General features: G+C 39.7%; 2 protein-coding genes and 1 non-coding gene across 6 annotated transcripts in view; 2 read left to right on the forward strand and 1 right to left on the reverse strand.

Moving 5' to 3' along the window:
* GEMIN5 (gem nuclear organelle associated protein 5) overlaps window positions 1–10727 on the reverse strand; it is a 42804-nt gene extending 32077 nt beyond the window's left edge. For both annotated transcript variants that reach the window (XM_065918980.1, XM_065918979.1), the window contains exons 1-9: window positions 10498–10727; window positions 9460–9620; window positions 8465–8646; window positions 5557–5708; window positions 5231–5350; window positions 4976–5108; window positions 3809–3974; window positions 2735–2947; window positions 1847–1932 (exon numbers count right to left, since the gene is read on the reverse strand). In XM_065918980.1, coding sequence (XP_065775052.1) covers window positions 1847–1932; window positions 2735–2947; window positions 3809–3974; window positions 4976–5108; window positions 5231–5350; window positions 5557–5708; window positions 8465–8646; window positions 9460–9620; window positions 10498–10663 — 1379 coding nt within the window. In that variant the 5' untranslated portion in view covers window positions 10664–10727. The remainder of the gene's footprint in view (window positions 1–1846; window positions 1933–2734; window positions 2948–3808; window positions 3975–4975; window positions 5109–5230; window positions 5351–5556; window positions 5709–8464; window positions 8647–9459; window positions 9621–10497) is intronic.
* Window positions 10728–12503: 1776 nt separating this feature from the next.
* On the forward strand, window positions 12504–12610 carry LOC136156663 (U6 spliceosomal RNA). The gene has a single exon (XR_010661153.1). It is a non-coding gene; the product is annotated as a U6 spliceosomal RNA (small nuclear RNA).
* Window positions 12611–15012: 2402 nt separating this feature from the next.
* MRPL22 (mitochondrial ribosomal protein L22) overlaps window positions 15013–23913 on the forward strand; it is a 40202-nt gene continuing 31301 nt past the window's right edge. For 2 of the 3 annotated variants that reach the window (XM_065918984.1, XM_065918985.1), the window contains exons 1-2: window positions 15013–15193; window positions 15274–15316. In XM_065918984.1, coding sequence (XP_065775056.1) covers window positions 15028–15193; window positions 15274–15316 — 209 coding nt within the window. In that variant the 5' untranslated portion in view covers window positions 15013–15027. The remainder of the gene's footprint in view (window positions 15194–15273; window positions 15317–23913) is intronic. The other variant, XM_065918987.1, reaches the window with a different exon arrangement.

A 23913-nucleotide genomic window follows, 5' to 3' on the forward strand; every position in this document is an offset into this window, starting at 1 on the left:
AGAATCTGCCTGCAATGCAGGAGACCTGGGTTTGATCCCTAGGTTGGGAAGATCCCTTGGAGGAGGAAATGGCAACCCACTCCAGTATTCTTGCCTGGGAAATCCCATGGTCAGGAGCCTGGCAGGCTACAGTTCATGGGATCGCAAAGAGTTGGACATGACTGAGCGACTAAGCACTTTCTTAGATCATGGGTCACAGTACTCTAATCCCTGGCCTAGAACAGTGCTGTCCAATAAAGTAGCCCTTAGCCAGATATGGCCCTTGAGCACTGACAATGTGGCACATGTGACTAGGAACTTAATTTTATTTAATTTTAATTACTTTAAGCATAAGTAGCCACACGTGGCCAGTGGCTACCAAACTGAACAGCGCAGGTCTGGAATCTAATTAAGAACTCAGAATAGCTGTGTCCAACGGATTTATACTGTGAGCCATAAATACAAGCCCCGTCTGTAACTTAAAGCTTTCTAGTAGCCATGTTAACAGAAGTATCAGAAACAAGTGAAATTCAATTTTAGGAATTAGCTCAGTATATAAAAAGTATTACCTTTTAAAATATAATTAAAATAAATAACATCTTACATTCTTCTTTTTTGAACTCTCAGGTGTGTTCTACACTCAGCATACTTCAGTAGCCACCCCTGACTAAAGACATAGTGCTGTTCTAGAAAGTTTACAGGCAATACAGGGAAGACAAGGAATACAGGAAATACAGGAAAGAGTGAAATGAGTTACAAATCACCACAAAGAATTAACTAGACAAGTTCAAAATGTAGAATATGCTAGAAAACAACTTATCTGGAATCTTCAAATTGAAAAGGCAATGTTATGGAAAGAAGTGGGGGACTATTCTATAATAAGAGACTAAAGAGACATAAAAAAATACAATATGTGACCACTGATTGAAAAAAGGTTTGAAAAAAAATTGCTAGAAAAACATTTTTGGCTCATCTAAAGAAATTTGTATGCACACAGGATATTACATCATATTATAGATGACTGCTAATTTTTGTTAAGTGTACCACAAGTATGGCAAAATGTTAACAAGTGGTAATTCAAGATGGAACATACAGAGATGTTCTTTATTCTAAGCTTTTAACATTCTTGAAAATGAAAGTGTTAGTCGCTCAGTTGTGTCTGACTCTTTGTGACCCCATGGACTGCAGCCCGCCAGGCTCCTCTGTCCATGGAATTCTACACTCAACAATACTGGAGTGGTAGCCATTTCCTTCTCCAGGGGATCTTCCCAACCAGGGATCAAACCCGGGTCTCCTACATTGCAGGCAGATTCTTTATGGTCTGAGTCATCAGGGAAGTCCATATAAATGTCAGTCGCTCAGTTGTGTCTGACTCTCTGCGACCCTTTAGACTAGCCCACCATGCTTCTCTGTCCACGGAATTCTCCAGGAAAGAATACTATAGTGGGTAGCCATTCTGTTCTCCAGGGGATCTTCCCAATTCAGGGATCAAACCTGGGTCTCCTGCATTGCAAGCAGATTGTTTACCATCTGAGCCACCAGGGAAGCCCCTATGTATAACTTAACATTCTTGGATGCCTGAAAACTTTAGTAAAAAAATTGTTGAGGGAAAACAAAAGCAAATGTTTTCCTGAAAAAAAAAAAAAACTTCAGTGGTGTTCATAGGTCAGATGGGCTAAACCATCAGTATCACCTGAAAAAATGTTTTAAAAATAAAATTCTGAGTTCTAAGCCCCAGTCGCAGAGTCAGAATCTTAAAGATGCTTCCCAGTCTTACTATGATAAATAAACATCTGGGTCTATGAAGTCAAAGTGAACTCACTAACATTTTGGTCAATGGGCTAAATAAGGATCATCTACTTCTTACTTGTTGGAGTAGGTGTCATACAATCCCACTTTTCCATCGTCAGTTCCAAAAGCTAAGCAGCCTTCCTTGGTCGGGTGCCAGCACAGCTACAAGGAAATATGAAGAGAGGGGCACTGTTAAGGGACTCATTAGGTTATACTTTAGCGTTCAACTGGAAAAATTTCTTGCTCTTGGTGTCTTCTAATTTTAAAAGTAACAAATTCTCATTATTTAAAAGAGAAGTAGTATTAAAAATAAAGTCACCTGCAATTTCACCATCCAAAACACCCCATTGCCAGTTCTGTATCTTTCTAGAAATTTTTTGTGAGTAAACTTTATATATAGTTGAAAAGCAAAAATAGGATCAAATGTTTAAATGATGTGCGTGACACACTGTTGGGTAGGGAGTAAAAGATTCCAGAACAATTTAGAAAATATGATTCTATTATTAATTAACAAAGCTTGGAAAGATACATCAACAGTGCTTTGGATTATGGAAGCGGGAGAATGGAGTCAAGGGTGGAAAAGAAAACATTTTGCTTTCTACACTTCTGTACTGTGGGTTTTTTAAAATCACAAACATTATTATTCCCCATGTGGTTATATTATAATTTAATGTACCTCCTATGAACACATGCACATCCAGGTTATTTTAAATTTCTTACTATTAGAAAACAGGGTGACTTGAATAAAAATGTAATTTTACAAACAAAGCCAAATTTCTGAATTAGAAGGTAATGTGTTTGGTGAGGGAGGATCCCTGCGCTTTCCCTGTTTCAAATTGCATCAAAAATACTCTTGAAGAAGTGTGAATTCCTGGTAGAGTTCATTTGTGTGGACAGGTATTCTCTAAGAGAGAGTTAGTTATTTGCAAACAGTGCTTGGCAAGCTCAGAGAAAGCATCCTTACCGCTGTAACCTTGGACTTGACACCTTGCCAAAAAATTTTCATATCATAGTTGTTCTTTATGGAGAGTGTATTCCATACGCGGATCATGCCATCCCCGACGCCTATCGCCAAGCAGCCTGTGTCCACAGGAGAGAAAGCCAGACTGTAGGCAAACCCACCGAGGGAAGGCAGGGTCCAGCAGCACTCCAGAGTGGCCATGTCCCAACATTTTACCTGAAAAGGTCAAGGGTTAGGGTCTTTATGAAGATCAGAGAAACAGGAAAAACAATCAACATTTCAGACAGAATGGGCTCAATGAGTGCAGCAGGAGAATGTAACTTAACTATTCCAGTAGGAATTAGAAAAAAAAGCAGTAAATTACAGGGCTCAAAGGGATCTTGGAATACATTTATTCCCTAAGATGCCAAGTGAATTGAAGACATACAGTACACTAGAACTCAGGCTTCCTATTTCCGAGTCCAGTAGCCTTTCCACAATATTACAGCATTGATAATCTCATTTGGTAAACTAAAAAAAAAAAAAAGTAAAGAAAGAAAAAAGATGACGATTGTCCCAGGACAGTGGAAGAATCAGAGTTTATCTCAAAAAGCAAAATATATTACCATAGCCATTGGAAGAGGAGTGCTAAGTTTTTAATCTTCACTTGACTTCACAGTGACTTGGGAGAAAACAAACTCTATCAAACAAGCTTCGCTTATTGCAAAACACTACAGTTACTTAGACAAAGCCAATTCTGTCTTACAGAGACTGCCAAGAGCAGATGATTCTGCTACCTAAACTATAGATAAGGATATCTTAAAGCTAAACCATGATGACCTCTCACATCCTTCCATGCACACATCTTTTCCTTATTGTATCTGCTTTAACAAAAAGACATCTTGGTTGTTTCTCCCCTTCCCCTTACTTCTCTACTGCTAATGTATTTAATGCCAATCAGAAACAGTAACTTTGAAATTGGAACCTGGGGGTGAGGTGAGGTGTGAGAACTGATGATAGCTTAAAGAAGTCCTCTAATCCTATCCAAGTCATAAATCACCACTATACAGTGTTGAATGCAAAATAAGCTGTTCTTACATCTCTGTCCATTGATATGGAAAGCAGCAGCTGTTTGTCATCTTCAGTTTCCAGAGGACATAAATTAAACACAATCCTTGAATGATTTTGCCCTTCTGATGAACCACTAAGGAGGGTATATTTCCGTCTCCAAGACTGAGTGAGATCCCATAGCAGCAGTTCACCTCTGTGAAGGAAAAACAAGTAGCAATTCTCTTTCATGAGCAATCTGAAAACAAGTGGTTTTGGGCCAGAGTGTGGGCCCTCAGCTGCAAAATACCTTCTGTTCATTGTTCTTTTAAGGAGAGACAAATTACATATTCTAAGACAGATGCAAAAACAAAAGAAACTATTGTCTATGGCGAGGAGAACCAAGCAGAGAAGGCAGAGGTGGAAAGGGAGCTCTGGAGTTTGCTGGTGGTCCAGTGGTTAGGACTCGGTGCTTTCACTGCAGTTGCCTGATTTGGTCAGGGAACTGAGATCCTGCAAGCTACATGGTGTGGCTAAAATTTTTTAAATGGAGTTTTATTATATCCTTTCATCCTTTTTGAACCATGCAAATGTACTAGACTACCTTCTGAACAGATTTTCCTAACAGCTTTAATTATAAAATGCCACCATAATTTGTATAACCACAAAGGCTTTAAGACATATGTCTGCTCTGGAGCAGTGAGGGGAGTAGCATTATGACTAACACTTTGGGAGGTTCCTGTATGCTTTACCTGTATTACCTCATTTAAAAGCAGGGACATTGTTAAATTCACTTGTCATCTCAAGCAACTAGAAATAGGTGCTGAATAAATTTTGCTTAACGAATGGTCATAATCATCCTAAGAGAAAGGAAACACTATAACTGCCCCTTTATTCATGTGAAGTCACTGAAGCTCAGAAAAGTGAAGGATCAGCTGATAAGTAACGGACTGATTCTGAAATCTGCTTGACTTCAGAGTCCATGCTTAACCAGCAGGCTGTACTTATTTGATCTTTTCATAACTCTTATTAGACAGCACTGGTATTAATTCCATGATTTGTCCATTACAAATGGCCCATCATAACATAAACCTTAGCCACTGCTGTCTCCCATCTTCTGTGTCTAGAGAGAGAAGCCTAGGAATTCCTGAGACTAGAGAGGAAAACAAAATGTGTCAGAGAGCATGACACCCCACCCCCCCCAAAAAAAAAACTTACCCAAAACAGCTGGATACCAGCTGAGTTGGCTGATCCTTGGGCCAATGGAGTGTCAACCAAAGGCGCTCTTTAACAGTTGGGTCTACACCCCCTCCTCTTCTTTTAAGAAAGGGCAGTTTCAAAGTCATCACCCCTGCAGATTAAAAGAAGTTCCATGGACAGTCAAGACACACACTCAGGATAACAAGACAGTAAAGAAGCTTTTACTAGATTGACAGAGGTTACATCACAAAGAAAATGTCGAATTAGTCTTACCTCGGCCTCTAGAGCAGCTCCAGATCCGAATGGTCTGGTCTTTGCTCCCAGTGGCTAAGTAGCAGCCTTTTGTTACTGCAGTTTGTGCTATAACTTTCCCATTGGGAATTTCAGGTTCTTCTATGATAGAGATGGTAATTTTGTTTTTAATTTGCATTAAAAATGCACTCATTAAATAAAAAACGAGTCTGCAAGGGTTCCTGTAACTATCATTTTCATAGATTTGATCTGTAAAATCTAGTTTTAAATGTAATTCAAATGACACTATTCTACCCACTTGGTTCTTTGGGTCTAAAAAGTACTGAACCCTCTTAAATCATCTCTACCTGAATTTTCCTCTTGATTTATGGATAAACAATCTTCACCCGACAGGGGACACCAGGCTATGGAATGGATCTCATCATCATGTCCTCGAAGCCTGTGCATAACTTCTCCTTTCTTGCTGATGTCAATTATAACCACTATGCCATCCTTGTAGCTAAAAAACAAGGTCAGAAATATTGCTGAAAAATACAGACAGTCTTTCTAGGAAACATTTTGACTTGGGAGTTACTGTTTATTTCTAAAAGTTAAGTGCATGGGCCGGGGGTGGGGATCGGAGGAGGAAAGAGAGCAAGGAATAATTTTGTTCTGTCCTTTTTCCAAAGTATACTTATTTCATATTTTGATCAAACGATCAAATTCCTGGTACTATGGTATACTATACATGTTGCCCAGCATGAAGTTTGACAGCACAGCATGCTTGTGCTCAAGGGAAACGTTAAAGAAAAATAGTCCTGAAAGGGGCCAGCAATTCCCCTAATTGGAAATGAATTTGTCCTAATACAATAAAAATATCTTTTTACTTTTACAAGTAGTCTTACTTTTCTAACAAAAGCTGCAGAATTCTAACCTATAGATCTGAGTATTTCAAGACTGTCATTTTTTTTTAATTTAGAAGAAATTGTAATAGTTTTTTTTCTTTAAATGATGAAGTATTTCAGACCCAATAAAGAAATATCTACTCTCTAGCTTAAGGAAAAAAAAAAACCTTTGCAGTACAGTTGAAATCCTCTGTATATCTCATCCCAATCAATTTTCTCCCCCTCTCTTCCACAGAGGTAAACTGCTATTCCTGAATCTTGTGTTGTATCAGTTCTAGACTTTCTTTGTATATTTTCCTAAATGAGATACAAAATTACTTTGTACATTTAAAAGCTTCATATAAATGGTAACATGTCTATTTTTCTGTAGCTTGTTTTTTCCACTCATTCTTTTTGTGAGTTGTCCATGTTGACACATGTATTTATACTATTATATAGTACTCCACTGTGAGAATATACTTCTAGTTACTCATTTTCCTTTTGAAAGGCTCTCACTTTTTTTTACTATTATAAACATAAAATGCTATTAATAATCTTATTATTATAAGATTATACATATATAATAAACTTAATTAATAATCTTATCACACACTTAAGACAGTTTCAGGTTTGATGCCTAGTAACAGAACTGCCAGAATGTTAGTCACATTTTTGCTTTACTAGAAAGTGCAAAATTGCTCTCCAAAGTGGACATACCTGTTTACATTTCCTATACATTAGATAATCCTACAGCTTTCTCTTTTTATTAAAAAAAATTTTTCCCAATTACAACTTTATTATTACTTTATATTATTACAAAAAAATCATAGAATATATCAAACCTTTGAAGATACAGACTTTGAAAACCATCAGGTTATATAACCTAACAGACATGTGATCAAGCTATTTTGCAATTTCAATCAAGACTTCAAGGACTAATCACTGTTTTGAAGAACATTTAAAAACAAATCATTCTGATTCAATCCTGTGTGACTGTTTGAAAGACTCACCTCTTCCTGTGCATTTCTGCTCATCTGTCAAGGTCAGTTTGATTTACCTTTCTCTGACCCCTGCCTACCACCTTTTCTGCTCCGTCTCTTGTACCCTTATCACAATGCTCCCATTTCATGGAGACCTCTGATCACAGACCCTTTCCATTTTCAGTGTTACTCACCCACACCTGTCTTCCTGTTCATGCCCACATGATGGATTCATTATAATCACTCCTTAAATAAAATCCTCATCTCCTTTGTTCCCCCTTTTCTCAGGGTATTTACTCTACAAAACCCCAAACCTGGCTGACTCTCAATCAGTTTGAGTAGTTTGCTTAAAATTCACGATTGTGATCCTCGGCTTGGCACTCAACCAGGAACAGGGGACCTGCAGTTTCCCTCAGAAAGTTCATTTTCCTGTTCTCAGAGATGACTCTTTTCATACCTTCTTTCTGCATCCAGCTCCTGCCCTACTCTGAACTTGACTTGTGCCTCACAAAAAATCAGAAGTCATCAGAATGAAACAGCCTTCTCTTCCAAGCAGATCTGTGAAACTACTTACACCTATTTCCACATTCTCAGCTGGTTCCTTTTACTTGTGATCTGGAGCCAATTCCCTCTTGACTTCTCATTACCACTCCTGTATTCATCACTGTTCACCCCTGCAATAGACTCCCATTCTTCTGCCTCATTTACATCAGCATAGAAACATGCCTTTGTTATTTTCCATTTAATGCTCCCTTGACCCCATATACCTCCTCTGGCTTCATGTCTACATGTACATTGTTGCAACAGACTTTGTGGAAAAGTCTCCATGTGTATCTACCCCACCTTCAAGTCTCTTGAATTCTCTCCTGTTGGACTTTCTCCTCTTAGATTCTGTGCTTATGTCTCATCTCTAAACTAGACAGAATGGACATCTTTGAGGGAGAAGTAAATGGAGCAGTAAGGGAGAGGGGACCGCCTACTGAGGCAGCTCACGTGAAGACACCTTGATGATCACAGGGGAGACGGATCCCAATGCCACACTGCTTTCCCAATTGAGTGGAAGAGCTGAGAATCAGAGCAGAGCTGAGTCATTTGACACTATGGGAATAAATGTTATTAATATAACCAAGGGTTATGTACAGAGGAGTAAAAGAGGACATTTCTGACATTTGGAGATTCACTGAAGAAATCAGGTATGAAGAATGAGGAAAGTACAGTATCACAGAAACCAAGGAAACAAAAATACAGTGAGGACCTGGAGATCACAGGAATAATGATACTAGGGGTGCAGGGAGAGTGGTTAATACCTGTAAATGGCTTCCCTTGAGGAATAAAGGGATAGGAAAAGGTAAAGAAAATACAAAATAACATCATAAACAAAAATAAATTAGTGCAGATGACACAGTACTTACCCAATGGCTACTAAATCTTCATGATGAGGCGAGCAAGTAAGACAGAAAATTGTCCTGGGTTCTATAAAGAGGTGCTGGCTGTCATTTCTGTTAAGCCAGTAACAGAAAACTACTCCTTTTTCATCTCCAGATACTACCAGATCCTTTACTCGAGGAGACCAATGCAATGCTGATATAGTGTGCTTTAAAACAAAGGAAAGATGTATTTGCTTCTCATTTGTTATTGCTTAATTTTTACTTAGTTTTTAATCTGTATAATGCTAGGTATACTATAGGTACTTAATAAATACTGTTAGGACCACACATATAGCAAGATTATATTATAATCAAATGATAGGAGAATTCAGGCTAAGAATGATTAAATTTTTTCTTCCTTTGTAGATTAATGCAAAATTCTTCCTAAGATTAACTGAGTTCTTTTCTACATTTTCTAGGCAGGTATATCAATTAACCATCTAGTTTCGAAATAAGTTTCACTCACAGTTTATATCAGGAATCTTTTTCGTGTAAAGAGCCAGAGAGTAAATATTTTAGATTGTGTGGGCCATATTGTCTCTGTTTTAACTCTCAATTCTGCCATTGTAGCCTGAAAGCAGCAATAGTCAAAATTGTAGGCAATACTAAAATCAACAGCTGTGATTGTATTCCAGTGAAACAAGCTGCAAAAGCAGGCAGCAGTGCAGTTTGTTGACCTCTGACTTATACGTATCTCCTTCCAAAAAATTTTTGCGGTACTTTTACAATATACACCTTCTGATCTAATGAACAAACACAGTTATAAAAGTTTACCTTATATATATTATATAAATTTATTTATATATTTATAATATATTTATATAATATATACATTTTAAATTATATTTAATTTTAAATGTGTATATATATATATATAAAAGTTAACCTAGCACAGAGGAGCTAGCAAAACTATACTTGAAGCAGGAGAACTCTGACACAGATATATATGAATAGTCTGAGAAACAAGTAAGCTATGGTACCTGATGGAGTGCATGTTCCGTCACAACTGTTTTTGTCTCTACATCCCAGATTTTCACAGTCCCATCATCGGAGCTGGTGGCGCAGAGATTGTATTGACCCGGGTGATGACAAAACGTGAAGCCAGACACCTTTTCCGTGTGTCCAACCAACTCGCCTATGACTTCAAGCAAAACCAGGCTGCAGGTTAAAGAGCTATCTAAGATTCCTGCCAGAATCTTTTTTTTTTTTTTCAAATTTGGAGCCATGGTTTATTTCTTGGGAAAAACTCAGGCAAGAATTAATTTTATGATACTCCCCAAAGTCACCTGACAATCTTTATTTTTTTTTCCTGCCAGAATCTTAACTGTTGTTGGTGATTGCGGCCTCACTTATTCCATGGAATAACAAAAATATCCAGAAACCCACATTAGAAACCTCAAGTGCAGATATTGGCTGTGCCATCTGACTTCAGACAAATAGTTTTATCTCCTTGGGACTCAGTCTTTTTAACTGTAAAATACGTTCATATCGCTTGATGTGCCTAGTTCTCAGGATGAGGGGCAGCTCCAATGAAGAATGTAAAAGGGATTTGTATTTAGATCTGGCTAGCAGTCTTTTCGAAAAGAAGTATCTGGCATGCCGTATCCCAAGGCATAACCAAAACCTAGCTGGAGCCTGGAAGCATTCAGCTCAAGTCATTTATCTTAGAGAAGTGAGTATCACATATTTGCAGGATCTCGCTTACGGCCTGGAGCTGTAGAAAGCGAGGACTAGGTGTTATAAATACCTGGCAAGACACATGGATAACTTTTTAGTAAGCCAGCGGATGCACGCTGAGAGAGCCAGGAGGCGGGACCGCTCAGCCACAGCGTGGTGTAGAGCTCAGCCTTGGTGACCCGGACACGGCTCAGTTTAGACGACTGTGAATAGACCTTTCTCTCTGCCCGAGCCTCAGTTTCCCCATCTATGGCGGGGTGAGGTGGCTAGCCACGCCCTCTCGGCGCCCCCGGGGAACGCAGTTAGTGCAGGTAGGTTGGGGTCAAGAAGTGGGGACTTACCTCGAAATGGGGGCGTCCCTGGGATCGCGTCCGCGCCCGGGCCCACGCGGACAAGGAAGACCGAAGTCCGCGCCGCGAAGCCGAAGAGGCCCCCGGGCACGGCATCGCTGCATCGGGAGCAGTACCAGTTAGGGGAGGGAGGCAACGTGCGCGGTTCCTGTCCCATAATCACTGGCAACCAGGGAAGAGGGAAGCAACCACTCGAGCAGACCGTTCGTAGCCCCACGCTGGAGCCGGGAAGGGGGCGGGGTTGACTCGGAGCCCCGCCTTCTCGGCCCGCCGCTACGGCGCGCGCGAAGGTCCAAACCTCACGGCGCGCTCGACTCCTGACGCCTCGAGCCTGGGACAGGCGGGGCCCCGGGGTGAAGTTGGGTTCCCAGACCCTCCGGGTCTGGTACCGCTGCAGCCTAGCTAGCCAGAGGTTGTACTGTGTGCTTAGTCGCTCAGTCGTGTCCGACTCTTTGCGACCCCATGTACTGTGCAGTCCGCCAGGCTCCTCTGTCCATTGAATTCTCCAGGCAAGGATACTGGAGTGGGTTGTCAAGCCCCCCTCCAGGGGATCTTCCCAACTCAGGAATCCAACCTAGGTTTCTTGCATTGCAGGCGGATTCTTTACCGTCTGAGCCACCAAGGAAGCCCAGTCCAGAGGTTAGGTATTCTCATTAACGACAGCAAAGAAAGTTAATTAAGAGGTTAGACTGTTGGAGTCAACTCCCCGCCCTGCTGGTTTATTCTCTGCCGTGCTAGCTCTGGAGATGCTTTTATAGTACCTACAAGAAGACAACTAACAAAAAGGTAAAAATTCTGATCAGAAATAAAAAACAAGGGTTTTTCTAACTGGGTGGAAATTCTAGCTCTGGGTTTTGATACTCAAGGAGAAGCAGAATAGAGTAACTCGTTTGATGTGATTAATTACCAACTCTGTGAAGGGACTGTATGTGTTAAGTGCTGTGGAGGAAAAAGAACCAGTTTCCTTTCACCTCAAACGGCCTAAAATGCTCCGTTTATGCACTTACTCTTCTTCGTATTGCTTGTTTGCATTGGGTATCTCGAACTCTTGAATATGTAGCAAAGGAAACTTGAACTATCTATGCTACTGAAGAGAAGTTTTATATATATATATATAAAACTTACTTATTTGGATGTGGGTAGGAACACTAAACTTTGGTGGTACCGAAGCCTAGATGGTTTTTAGCCACTGTTGTTTTTACCAGTTATTATCTGAGAGATTTTGGCCTATTATAAATCTTTTCCCCCATTGATTGGCCAGTGTTTTTGCCAGTTATTATGTGAGAGACTTTAACCTATTATAAATATTTTTCCCTAGGTTGACCACTGTTTTTACCAGTTATTATCTCAGGGACTTTAACCTGTCATAAATCTTTTTTCTCAGCTGAAGAAGTAAGATCACGATCCAGATCTAGTTGGGTTGGATCTAGCTGTGAGGATTACATGAGGTTTAGTGAAATGTCTGCTGGATATATATGGTAGCTAGTGCATGCTGAATATTAACTCTTAACTCTTGGAGGTAAACCTGAAGATTAGTATCATACTTAGTATTTGAACAGTTTTTTCCTTATTTTTTATTTATTTATTGAAGTGTAGTTGATTTACAATATTAATTTCAAGTATATAACAGTGATTCACAATTTTTGAAGATTAACTTCACAATCTTCATGACCCAGATAATCATGATGGTGTGATCACTCACCTAGAGCCAGACATCCTGGAATGTGAAGTTAAGTGGGCCTTAGGAAGCGTCACTACGAACAAAGCTAGTGGAGGTGATGAAATTCCAGTTGAGCTATTTCAAATTCCAAAAGATGATTCTGTGAGAGTGCTGCACTCAATATGCTAGCAAATTTGGAAAACTCAGCAGTGGCCACAGGACTGGAAAAAGTCAGTTTCCATTCCAATCCCAAAGAAAGGCAATGTCAAAGAATGCTCAAACTACCACACAATTACACTCATCTCACATGCTAGTAATGTTCAAAATTCTCTAAGCTGTGCTCGCTTCGGCAGCACATATACTAAAATTGGAACGATACAGAAAAGATTAGCATGGCCCCTGTGCAAGGATGACATGCAAATTCATGAAGCGTTCCATATTTTTTAGCCAGGATATGGAAGCAACCTAGATGCCCATCAGCAGACAAATGGATAAGAAAGCTATGGTACATATACACAATGGAATATTACTCAGCCATTAGAAAGAATACATTTGAATCAGTTCTAATGAGATGGATAAAACTGGAGTCCATTATACAGAGTGAAGTAAGCCAGAAAGAAAAACACCAATACAGTATACTAACGTGTATATATGGAATTTAGAAAGATGGTAACGATAACGCTATATGCAAGACAGAAAAAGAGACAGATTATAGAACAGACTTTTGGACTCTATGGGAGAAGGTGAGGGTGGGATGATCTGAGAGAACAGCATCAAAACATGTATATTATCAAGTGTGAAACAGATCACCAGTCCAGGTTGGATGCATGAGACAAGTGCTTGGGGCTGGTGCACTGGGAAGACCCAGAGGGATGGGATGAGGAAGGAGGTGGGAGGGGGGTTCAGGATGGGGAACACATGTAAATGGCTGAACCATGGCTGATTCATGTCAATGTATGACAAAAAACACTACAATATTGTAAAGTAACTAGCCTCCAACTAATAAAAATAAATGAAAAAAAAAATCTCTAAGCCAGGCTTCAACAGTATGTGAACTGTGACCTTCCATATGTTCAAGCTGGTTTTAGAAAAGGCAGAGGAACCAGAGATCAAATTGCCAACATCTGCTGGATCATCGAAAAAGCAGGAGAGTTCCAGGAAAACATCCATTTCTGCTTTATTGACCATGCCAAAACCTTTGACTGTGTGGATCACAATAAACTGTGGAAAATTTTGAAAGAGATGGGAATACCAGACCACCTGACCTGCCTCTTGAGAAACCTGAATGCAGGTCAGGAAGCAGTAATTACAGCTGGACATGGAACAACAGACTGGTTCCAAATAGGAAAAGGAGTACATCAAGGCTGTATATTGTCACCCTGCTTATTTAACTTATATGCAGAGTACATCATAAAAAACACTGGGCTAGATGAAGCACAAACTGGAATCAAGATTGCTGGGAGAAATATCAATCACCTCAGATATGCAAATGACAGCACCCTTGTGGCAGAAAGTGAAGAAGAACTAAAGAGCCTCTTGATGAAAGTGAAAGAGGAGAGTGAAAAAATTGGCTTTAAAGCTCCACATCCAGAAAACTAAGATCATGGCATCCGATCCCATCACTTCATGGCAAATAGTTGGAGAAACAGTGGAAACACTGGCAGACTTTATTTTTTTGGCTCCACAATCACTGCAGATGGTGACTGCAGCCATGAAATTAAAAGATGCTTACTCCTTGGAAGGAAATTTATGACCAACCTAGACAACATACTAAAAAGCAGAGACATTACTTTGCCAACAAATGTCTGTCTAGTCAAGGCTATGGTTTTTCCAGTAGTCTTGTATGAATGTGAGAGTTGGACTATAAAGAAAGCTAAGCGCCAAAGAATTGATGCTTTTGAACTGTGGTGTTGGAGAAGACTCTTGAGAGTCCCTTGGACTGCAAGGAGATCCAACCAGTCCATCCTAAAGGAAATCAGTCCTGAATATTCATTAATATTCATTGGAAGGACTGATACTGAAGCTGAAACTCCAATACTTTGGCCACCTGATGCGAAGATGACTCCTTGGAAAAGACCCTGATGCTTGGAAGAATTGAAGGCGGGAGGAGCAGGGGACGACAGAGGATGAGATGGTTGGATGGCATCACCCACTCAATGGGCATGAGTTTGAGCAAACTCCGGGAGTTGATGATGAACAGGGAGGCCTGGCCGTGCTGCAGTCCATGGGGTCGCAAAGGGTCGAACACGACTGAACGACTGAACCCAACTGAAAGTTATAAAATTATTGGCCGTATTTCCTGTGCTGTACAATATATCCTTGTGGCTTAGTTTATACAAAATGGGTTTCCCTGGTGACACAAGCGGTAAAGAATCTGCCTGCAATGCAGGAGACCTGGGTTCGATCCCTGGGTTGAGAAGATCCCCGTGGAGAAGGGAATGGCAAACCACTCCTGTATTTTTGCCTGGAAAATTACATAGACAGAGGAGCCTGGCAGGCTACAGTCCATGGGGTTGCAAAGAGTCCGATACCACTGAGTGACTAGCACTTTGATACTTTGAGTTCTTAAAAGGAACTTTCATACAATCTCTAGTGTTCTTTACAAGCCTGTGCCCTAGCGATACTTATTTTTGTTTTGAGAAAACTGAAGTCCTCCCAGGTTAGTTGGCTTGGTTCACGGTCTATATTCCTAATACTTTCAGACCATTTGTGAGGCTTCGCAGTTTTTTCTGGATCCCGACGAATTTTCGGAAGCTCGCTAGACTTTGGCCCTCATTGAGTAATCCATTCCGAATCAAGGCTGACGGGACCCCACCTTAAGCACCCGCCTCTTGTTGACGGTTTCCAAGGGAACACCGAGAATGAAGGTGTGGCTCGGTATCGCGATAAGAAGGGGAAAAAACGAAAACCCAACAAAACCCCAAATCCGGAGAATTGCGCATGCGTTTTGCGCACAAGGCGTTCTGAACTCAAAGGCTTCCGTAGACGGACGGAGAAAGATGGCGGCGGTTATACTGGAGCGTTTGGGTAAGATTTCTTAATGATTAAGTGGTGGAAGAAGGGAGGGAGGTGGGAATCTGAATTAACGATTTGTGTTGATATTGCAGGTGCGTTTTGGGTGCAGAATCTCAGGGGGAAGCTGGCCTTGGGGTAAGTCTGTCGCCTCGGAGTTGCGGAAGGGTCCCGGCCTCAATCCAGTTCAGTTCAGTCGCTCAGTCGTGTCCGACTCTCTGCGACCCCGTGGACTGCAGCACGCCAGGCTTCCCTGTCCATCACTAAACTCCCGGAGTTTACTCAGACTCATCTCCATTGAATCGGTGATGCCATCCAGCCGTCTTATCCTCTTGAGAGCTTAAGTGCCAGGCTCTGCTTTAGACCCTGAGGCTGGCGAACGGTACACCACAATCTCAGCTTTGCCACGCCGTTTTTTTTTTAACCCCCGTATTGCATAGCCCTGCGGGGAAGAGGATTATCAATGACAGATAAATGCCTTTTCTGGATACTTCCTAGATTCTCCCACCAAGTTGGGAGCATATTTTTCTAGTTATCTAATTATCTGCCTATATGGGCAGTGATTGTATTGTAGATAGCTGCAGTTTACATCGTGTCTGACATTGTGTTAAAATCTCTAGGCGCATTATCTCATTCTTACCACATCCTACATAGTGTAGGTACTGCTATACCCATTTTTTCAGACAAGAAAATTGAAGCCCCCAATGTAAAATAGGAACCTGTGTTCAAGGTCCCACAGTTACAGAATTTCGAAGCTTTATACTGTATTTTTTAAGGCATTCTTTGACCTCAGGATAAAGTGTTCCTTAAGGTTAGGGAATGAATTTTAGTCAGTACTGGTAAGAGGCTTTCTCTGCCCACTTCTCATTGTCCTTCTAATGTAGTACAGCTATTGCTATGTGGAGGTTGATAATCTGATTGTAAATTTTCTGACTGATGTATTTGTTAACATTAATTTTGGTGTAGTTCGTAGGTTTTGGACACATCTGATAAGTTGTGAATCCACATTTTAACAGTTTGATTTTGGAAATGTTACTTATTTTTCCTAAGCTTCAGTTTTGTGATATGAGAGGATTATTAGTGCCTATTTCATAGATTTTAAAATTAGGATTAAATGAAATGTTTATAAAGTGTTTAATGCAGTGCATGGCGTATAATAATCCCACCCTAAATCTTAGCTGCCATTGTGTTTTTATTATTATAAACTATTATTTAGTTCGTATTATATCTAGCTTTGTTTTAGGTTCTTGACTTAAGGGATGAAGAGGTGGCTGAAGAAGAAAATAAGTACTGGTACTTAGGATTTGTCTTCACTTTGCTTTTGTAGATTATTTTTCATCACTCTACCCTCATCCATGCTGATTTCCTTACTTTTTCTGTTTATGCTGTGCCTTTACATATTTCTTGGCTTTTTCATGCTGTGCCCTCCCTTTCTGTAAGTAACAGCAGCCCTCAAAACCCTTCTCCATTTCTTCTGATAATGCACTTCTCTGGGAGAAAGGGTGCTGCTCCAGTTGGTCAGATTGAAAACAAATGTGAAGATACATTTTTCTGTGAGTAAAGGCAATGGGGAACTCGTAAACAAAACAATCCAGCAGTTCTCATTATTCAAATCCCTGTTTAAATGTTTCCGTTTCATGATCTCACTAAACATGAAAGAAATGGGGACTTCCTTGGTGGCCTAGCAGTTAAGACTCCACACTCCCATTGTAGGGGACCCGGGTTCAATTCCTGGTCAGAGAACTAGGTCCCACATGCCAAAACTAAAAGATCTTGCATACTGCAATGAATATCCCACATGCTGCAACTAAGACTCAGTGCAGACAAATAAATAAAAAATAAAAAAAAAATGAAGTCAGTTTCTTCTTTCTCTTAGCATATGTTTCTTAAATAATGGCTTCATGTATATATATATATATATATATATGTCTTTGTCCTTTCCTACCTAGTATATCCTGGACAGTTAGGGACAATTCTTGTTTCAGTTTGTAGCTCCAGGGTAGGGTCTTGCACAAAGTGAATATTTTGTTTATTCTGGTTGATTTAAATTGTCCCACACTGACTTGTATTGGGAGCCTTTGAGCAAGTAACTAAAGCACTTTGGCTTCAATCTTTTCATCTGTGTAACACAGGAAGGTTGGATTTTGCTAGGTAAACTCTTTCTAGCTTTGAAGTTACATAAATGATGAATCCCCATTTTGGACTTTATAGTGGGGAAATGACCACATGAAAACTAAATAGAAAAGGTATAACTGATAATAATCCAGTGGTTGGAAACCTCATTGCATACCAAATGCCAGACAGATAATAGAAATGAACTGTAGAGACGTGGTGGTTGTAAAAAGAGAGAGTGGTAGGGCTTGTGGCAGTCAGTTGAATACATCTCCTCCTGTAAAGACACTAAACTGGCTTTAAAAATGCTGCTCACCAAGTACTTTTCTACAGGTTATATTTGGTAGCAGATAGGCAATTTCCAGCCTTTAAGTTTTAAGTCTCCCATTTTAGTGATGCATGCATTTGGGAAGTTTTGTGACTTACTGAAGGTTACATGGCAAATCTAGGATCTAAACAAAAAATTCTCTGGCTTAAAATGGTGCTCTATCACACATGGAAGGGACACGAGTGATGAGCCCTTAAGAGTTTTATCAGGGGAGTCTTTCTGGAAGAGGTGATGTTAAAGTTTAAAGAGTGAAGAGTATGGTTTGGTGTTTTAAAAATAGAAGAGCCGGTGTAAAAGTTTGAAGGCAATAGTTACTAAGGTGTGCATACATTTAAATCCTCCGCAAGAAAAATCGAGTTGGAAATATTATGAATCAGCAATTTGGTGGAAAGATGATGACAGCATTGTGATATATTTGAAAAACCCTGGACTACAGGTGATAGAACTGGATTTCAGGTTTCTGACAGGCACAAGTGTTGTGGCCTTCGGTCATTTGCTTAACTTCTCTGAGATTCAGTTTGTTTTTCCTCATATCAAAGAATGAGGATAATATTTAACTTCAAGGATGGTTGTGAGAATTAAGAGACTTAATACGTAAAATATCTTATAAAGTGCATGGCACTGTGAAAATGTTGTGTTGGAGATGATACTGCTGTAAAGTTGTTTGAGAGGAATCATATTTGATGCTAGAATCAATCAGTGGGTACTCAACACTCTTAGATGAGGTTACCTACTTCACCCATCAGCCCTACTTTTTTTTTTTAATTCTTTTTTTCCCCCTCTTTTTTATTTTGTTTAATTATTAAAGTATGATAACATACTTACAGGAGACTTGGAAAATACAGAAAAGAGTTGCATATAGTTCCATTATTTATTACAATTATTTTTTAAGTAGATAAATTAAGAGTTTTACTTAGAGCTTCAATATCAAATGCTCAAAAATTAATGGAATGAATATACAGAAAAGTAGAAGGATATAGTAGACCTGAAAAGAACCATAAACTGATTCAACATAATTAAGATTTATACAATTTTCACACAGCAGTAGGGTAAAAATTCTATTCAAGTTCCCATAGACTAAATTAGGAGACACTGGATCATATTCAGGGACATAAAACAAGTTGCAAATATTTTATGGTCTAAAGGTATTGAAATCATACAGAGTCTGTTCTCTTATCACTGTGGAATTATGTTAGGAATCAATATCAAAAGATATTTGAAAATAACCCACATATTTTCAAGTGCAGTGTCACCCTTACCAAGGGAAACGGTCTCTTGTTTTTAATGTATCTATGCTGTTGCTGTTCTGATTGCTGTGACCAGCAGATTTGACAACCATGTCTATTTGTGTTCTTTTAATCTTAACCTATGACCTGAGGGGGTTGTGATTCCTTGCCCTTTAGGTTAGTGGTTCTTAAATTTGAGTCACAAACATCTTTGAGAGTCTGATGAAAGCCACAAAACATGTTCCCAGAAAAATGCATATAGTATTCATAGTTTGACTTGTAACTTCATCATCCTTAGTGTAGGAATCTTTGCATTGGGACATGATAAGTAAACAAAAGCACAATGATGATACACAATTATGTATATAACTACACAGTGATGATTAGTGGTATGGGCAGCGGCCCTTGTATTAAAGGATGAAATATTTCCCTCAGTTTATTTTGAAAAATTTCAATTCTATAGGAAAGTTTAAAGAATATTATAATGTCCTTCAGCTGGACTCATCAGCCGAACTCATAATTTTAGCTCTCTATAAATATATATGCTTTTTTCCCCCTGAATCATTTGAAAGTGAATTGTACACAGTATGGTACTTTGAAAGTGAAGTCACTCAGTCGTGTCTGACTCTTTGTGACCCATGGACTGTAGTCGGCCAGGCTCTTCCATCCATGGGATTTTCCAGGCAAGAATACTGGACTGGGTTGCCATTTCCTTCTCCAGGGGATCTTCCTGACTCAGGAATCAAACCCGGATCTCCTGCATTACAGGCAGACTCTTTACCATCTGAGCCACCAGGGAATCCCGTATGGTACTTTACTCCTTAAACAATTCAGGTTGTATTTCCGAAAAGTGACAAAGGTCCCACGAATCACAAACTTTGACTGAAATGGTACAGTTTAATTATCTTTTATTTTAATATTTTAGTTAAAAGGAGTCAAATAGAAGTCAAGTGTATGCTTGCATTTACTTTTTTTTTTTTTTCATTTATTTTTATTAGTTGGAGTCTAATTACTTGACAATATTGTAGTGGGTTTCGTCATACATCAACATGAATCAGCCATAGATTTACATGTATTGCCCATCCCAATCCGCCCTCCCACCTCCCTCTCTGCCCGATCCCTCTGGCATTTACTTTTGAAAAAAGAAAAATTGACCATTATTTGAGGCTTGACAATAAGCCCTAAAATGGCCATGCACTAAAACTTATAGATGGAAATTTTCAGTGCTGTAATATTTATATTTGTTTAGTGAGTCTCTTGTTTATGTGACACTTTACTCCTTTCAAAGCACTCTCAAGACCCTTCCTTCTTTTTTTAAAAATTTTAATTGAAGGATAATTGCTTTACAATGTTGTGTTCGTTTCTGCTGTCAGGACTCTTCTTTCAATTAGGGTTTGTATCTTATTGAAGTCTTACTTGTAGATCTTTGTAGAAGCTTTACTTGAAAGATTTTTGTGTTAGTTTCCTAGGGCTGCTGTGACAAATTATCACAAACTGGGTGACTTAAAACAATGGAAATTTATTATCCCATAGTTCCGGAGGCCAGAATCCCCAAATCAAGCTGTCAGCAAGGTTGCACGCCCTCTGGAGGCTGTAGGGAGAATTCATTCCTTGCCTCTCTCTTCAGCTTCTTGCTCTGTCTTAACCTCACCTTTCCCTCGATTTGTCTGCTTCAGAACTTTCTCTGCATCTTTCTCATTAGGAAAGATGAAATTACATTTAGAACTGAACAAGATAATCCAGGATAAGCTCCTCCTCTCTAGATCCCTAACTTAATTGCCTCCTTTTCCACAAAAAGTATTATTCACAGATTCTGGGAGTGAGAATGCAGTCATATTTTGGGGATCATTGTTCAGCCCACTACATTCAGTTTCAAAAGAGGTCTGTGACATCATCTTCAGGTCTTTTTTTTTTCCATAATGATGCCCTGTAAGTCTCACTTTTACTTCTGCTATGTCTTTAACTTGGAGTGCTCTTGTACTAGGTTTCTGAGTGTGGAAGTCTACTTTCTCCAACACTCAGTCCCTTAAAGCCATCCTGATTACCCCAGCCCTTCTGTTGCTTTTTCTGATATTTTAATGCCTGTTGCACAGTATGGTTAATTCTTTATCTCTCTAACTGAATTTTAAGTCACTTGACAGGAAATATGTTTTATGTCTCTTTGCATCCCCATCACCTGAAACAGTACCTGTAGTACCCTGTCCTTATTAATTTGTCAATAAGTGTAAGTTGAACTATCAGCCTGAGTAGATGCAAGTTATAGTCTGAAAGATTGCTGGAAACTGAGATCCTGGTTTTTCCAGTCCAGTGCCAAGAAGGAACCCTAATGGCAAATTAAGTATAAGTACAGATTTCCAGCTTTATGTAATAGACTAGCTTGCACTGATTATCCAAATTCTTTTAAGTATTCTAACTATTCCTTAGGAAACAATGAGAAGCTCTGTGTACCTTTGTTACTGACTAGAACATGACTGTTGTTACTCTGAATGATAGAGCAGGGATCTGAAAGAGTTAGTGCCTTATTTTCGAATGATTATTGACACCAGAGACTTCCACTAGCTTCTCTGAGGGAATGTGTTAGATCTGTGAAATAGGAAGTTAAACAAGAATATATTTATAAATTTTGTGATTTTTTTTCCCCCTCAGATTCTTTTTAAAAAAAATTATTCTGCTGAAAACTGTGACTTTTTTATTTGTTCTTATCCACCTCTAGAGTGAGCCAGCCTCCCCCAATATATATGTATAAATAAAAATATAAAATAATTAGTAAGGGCTATATCATGAAAAATAAAAGTAATGTGGAGTTGGGAAGGAATGAAACTTAAATAGTTGCTTTGGGGCTCTACTAGCTTACCCCAAGAGTTTACAGATTGAAGATCTGCCTGATGAGTCAGGCCTGCAAATATGTTCTGTATGTTATATTGTATTTAAAAACTTTTTAAAAAAAATCACCATTTAAAAACTGGTGACTTTCTCGTAAAAATCTAGCTTCTTAGATTCTGTTATGCATAGCAAGACATGGCAGCAATTTCTAGAGCAGAAGAGTGTATCACTCTTTGGATGGTGGATATTCTTCAGTTTTCCTCATTTTCCAATCATGTGTTAAATTTTTGCTTGGATACTTATACTCAGCCCTCTTGTTTGTATTATCCTGACTGTCTCCTATATTCTCTAATTCTTTCTGTTGATACAAATATGTATTTAGTGCCTGCCACATGCCAAGCTATTCTAGCACTGGGAATTTTGTAGTGAACAAAAAGCATAATCACTGCCCTTATGTGTACAATCTAGCGAGGGAGGCAAATAGTAAGTAAAATATAGAATATATTAGAAAGTGACAGCTACGTAGGAGGAAATGAAAGCAGAGCATGGGAGTGGAACGTGTGTGTGTGTATGAGAGGGAGATTGCAGTTTCAGGTAGGAAAGACCTCTTTAAGAAGATAACATTTGCATAAAGATCTGAACGAAACCAGGGAGCAACCTCTTAAGCCATGCTATCTGAGTGAAGAACATTTTAGACAGATGGAACATAATAGAGGCCCAGAGAAGGAAACATGCCTAGTGTATGGGAGGATGAGGGGAGGAAGAACAGAGTAGATGAGATCAGAAGAAGGAATAGGAGATCATGTAGAGCCTCATGGGTCATTGTAAGTACTTTGGTTTTTAGTCTAAGTGAGATGAGAAACCATTGGTGGGTTTTCAGTGTAAGAATAATATGACTGAAATGGGTGATTCTTTGTTGAGAACAAACCATAGTGGGGACAAGGAGCAAAAGACCATTGGGTATTTCAAGATAAAGATTATTGTGGCTTGGATTAGGGTGGCTGTGAAGGTGGGTGAATGGTTGGATTTTGGCAGTATATTAGTGACAGCTGACAAGACCTGTTGATGAATTGGATTTGGAGTGTGAGAAACAAGAGTGACACCAGGGTTTGTCACTTAAACAAATGGAGAGATGGAGTTACCATTTACTGAGATAGGAAGACTTCCAGAGGAGCAGGCTTTGGGAGACTATCAGGAACTCAGTTTAGGGCCTGTTAAATTTGAAATATCCAATAAGCATACAAGTGGAGATGTGAGGAAACAGCTGGATAGATGAGTTTGGAGTTCAGGGAGCGCATGCAGATTTGGGACTCATGAGTGTATGAACAGTAGCTAAAACCATGAGACTGGTTCGTGAGAGTAGATAGAAAACTCAGGAGTCAAAGCTTCCCAGGTTGTTGAGTAGTAAAGAATCTACCTGCCAATGCAGGAGACTGGGGTTGGGAAGATCCCTTGGAGAAGGTAATGGCAACCCACTCCGGTATTCTTTTTTTTTAAAATTTTTTTTTTTTACTGGACCATAGTTGCTTTACAATGTTGTGTTAGTGTCTACCACACAGCAAAGTGAATCAGCTATACCTATATCTCCTCTTTTTGGCTTCCCTCCCCATTTAGGTCACCACAGACCACTGAGGAAGGTTTCCTGAGTTATATAGTGGTGGTGGTGGTTTAGTCGCTAAGTCGTGTCCGACTCTTGCGACCCCATGGACTGTAACCCGCCTGGCTCTGCTGTCCATGGGATTCTCCAGGCAAGAATACCAGAGTGGGTTGCCATTTCCTTCTCCACACTCCAGTATTCTTGCCTGGAAAAATCCCATGGACAGAGGAGCCTGGTGGGCTGCAGTCCATGGGGTTGCAAATAGTTGGACACAACTGAGCATGCTTGCATGCGCAAGTAAAAGGATTGATTTCTACCTGAGGCAGCCAACTTTTACTCATCAGGGTGAGGAGAATACAACAAAGGAGACTGGAGAAGTGTCTAGAGAGGTGAGAGGAAAACCCAGTGTGTGCAGTGTCCTGACACTCAAGAAAGTGTCCCAAGGAAGAGCAAGGGACTGGATGTGGTATTGTGATTTATGAGAAATAAGCCCAATACACTTCGCGTGAGTTTATTTGGTCTTTGTCCACAGCTCTGGCCCACAGCTCCCAAACCCTTCGGAAATTCCTGAGCCATAAGTTCACGGGAGCTTCTTGTGTCAGCATCTTTGGTCTTTCGTCTCGGTTTATGACTTCAGAGGCATAAAGTG

The sequence above is a fragment of the Muntiacus reevesi genome, chromosome 1 (assembly GCF_963930625.1).
Source record: "Muntiacus reevesi chromosome 1, mMunRee1.1, whole genome shotgun sequence".
Classification (NCBI taxonomy): Eukaryota; Metazoa; Chordata; class Mammalia; order Artiodactyla; family Cervidae; genus Muntiacus; species Muntiacus reevesi.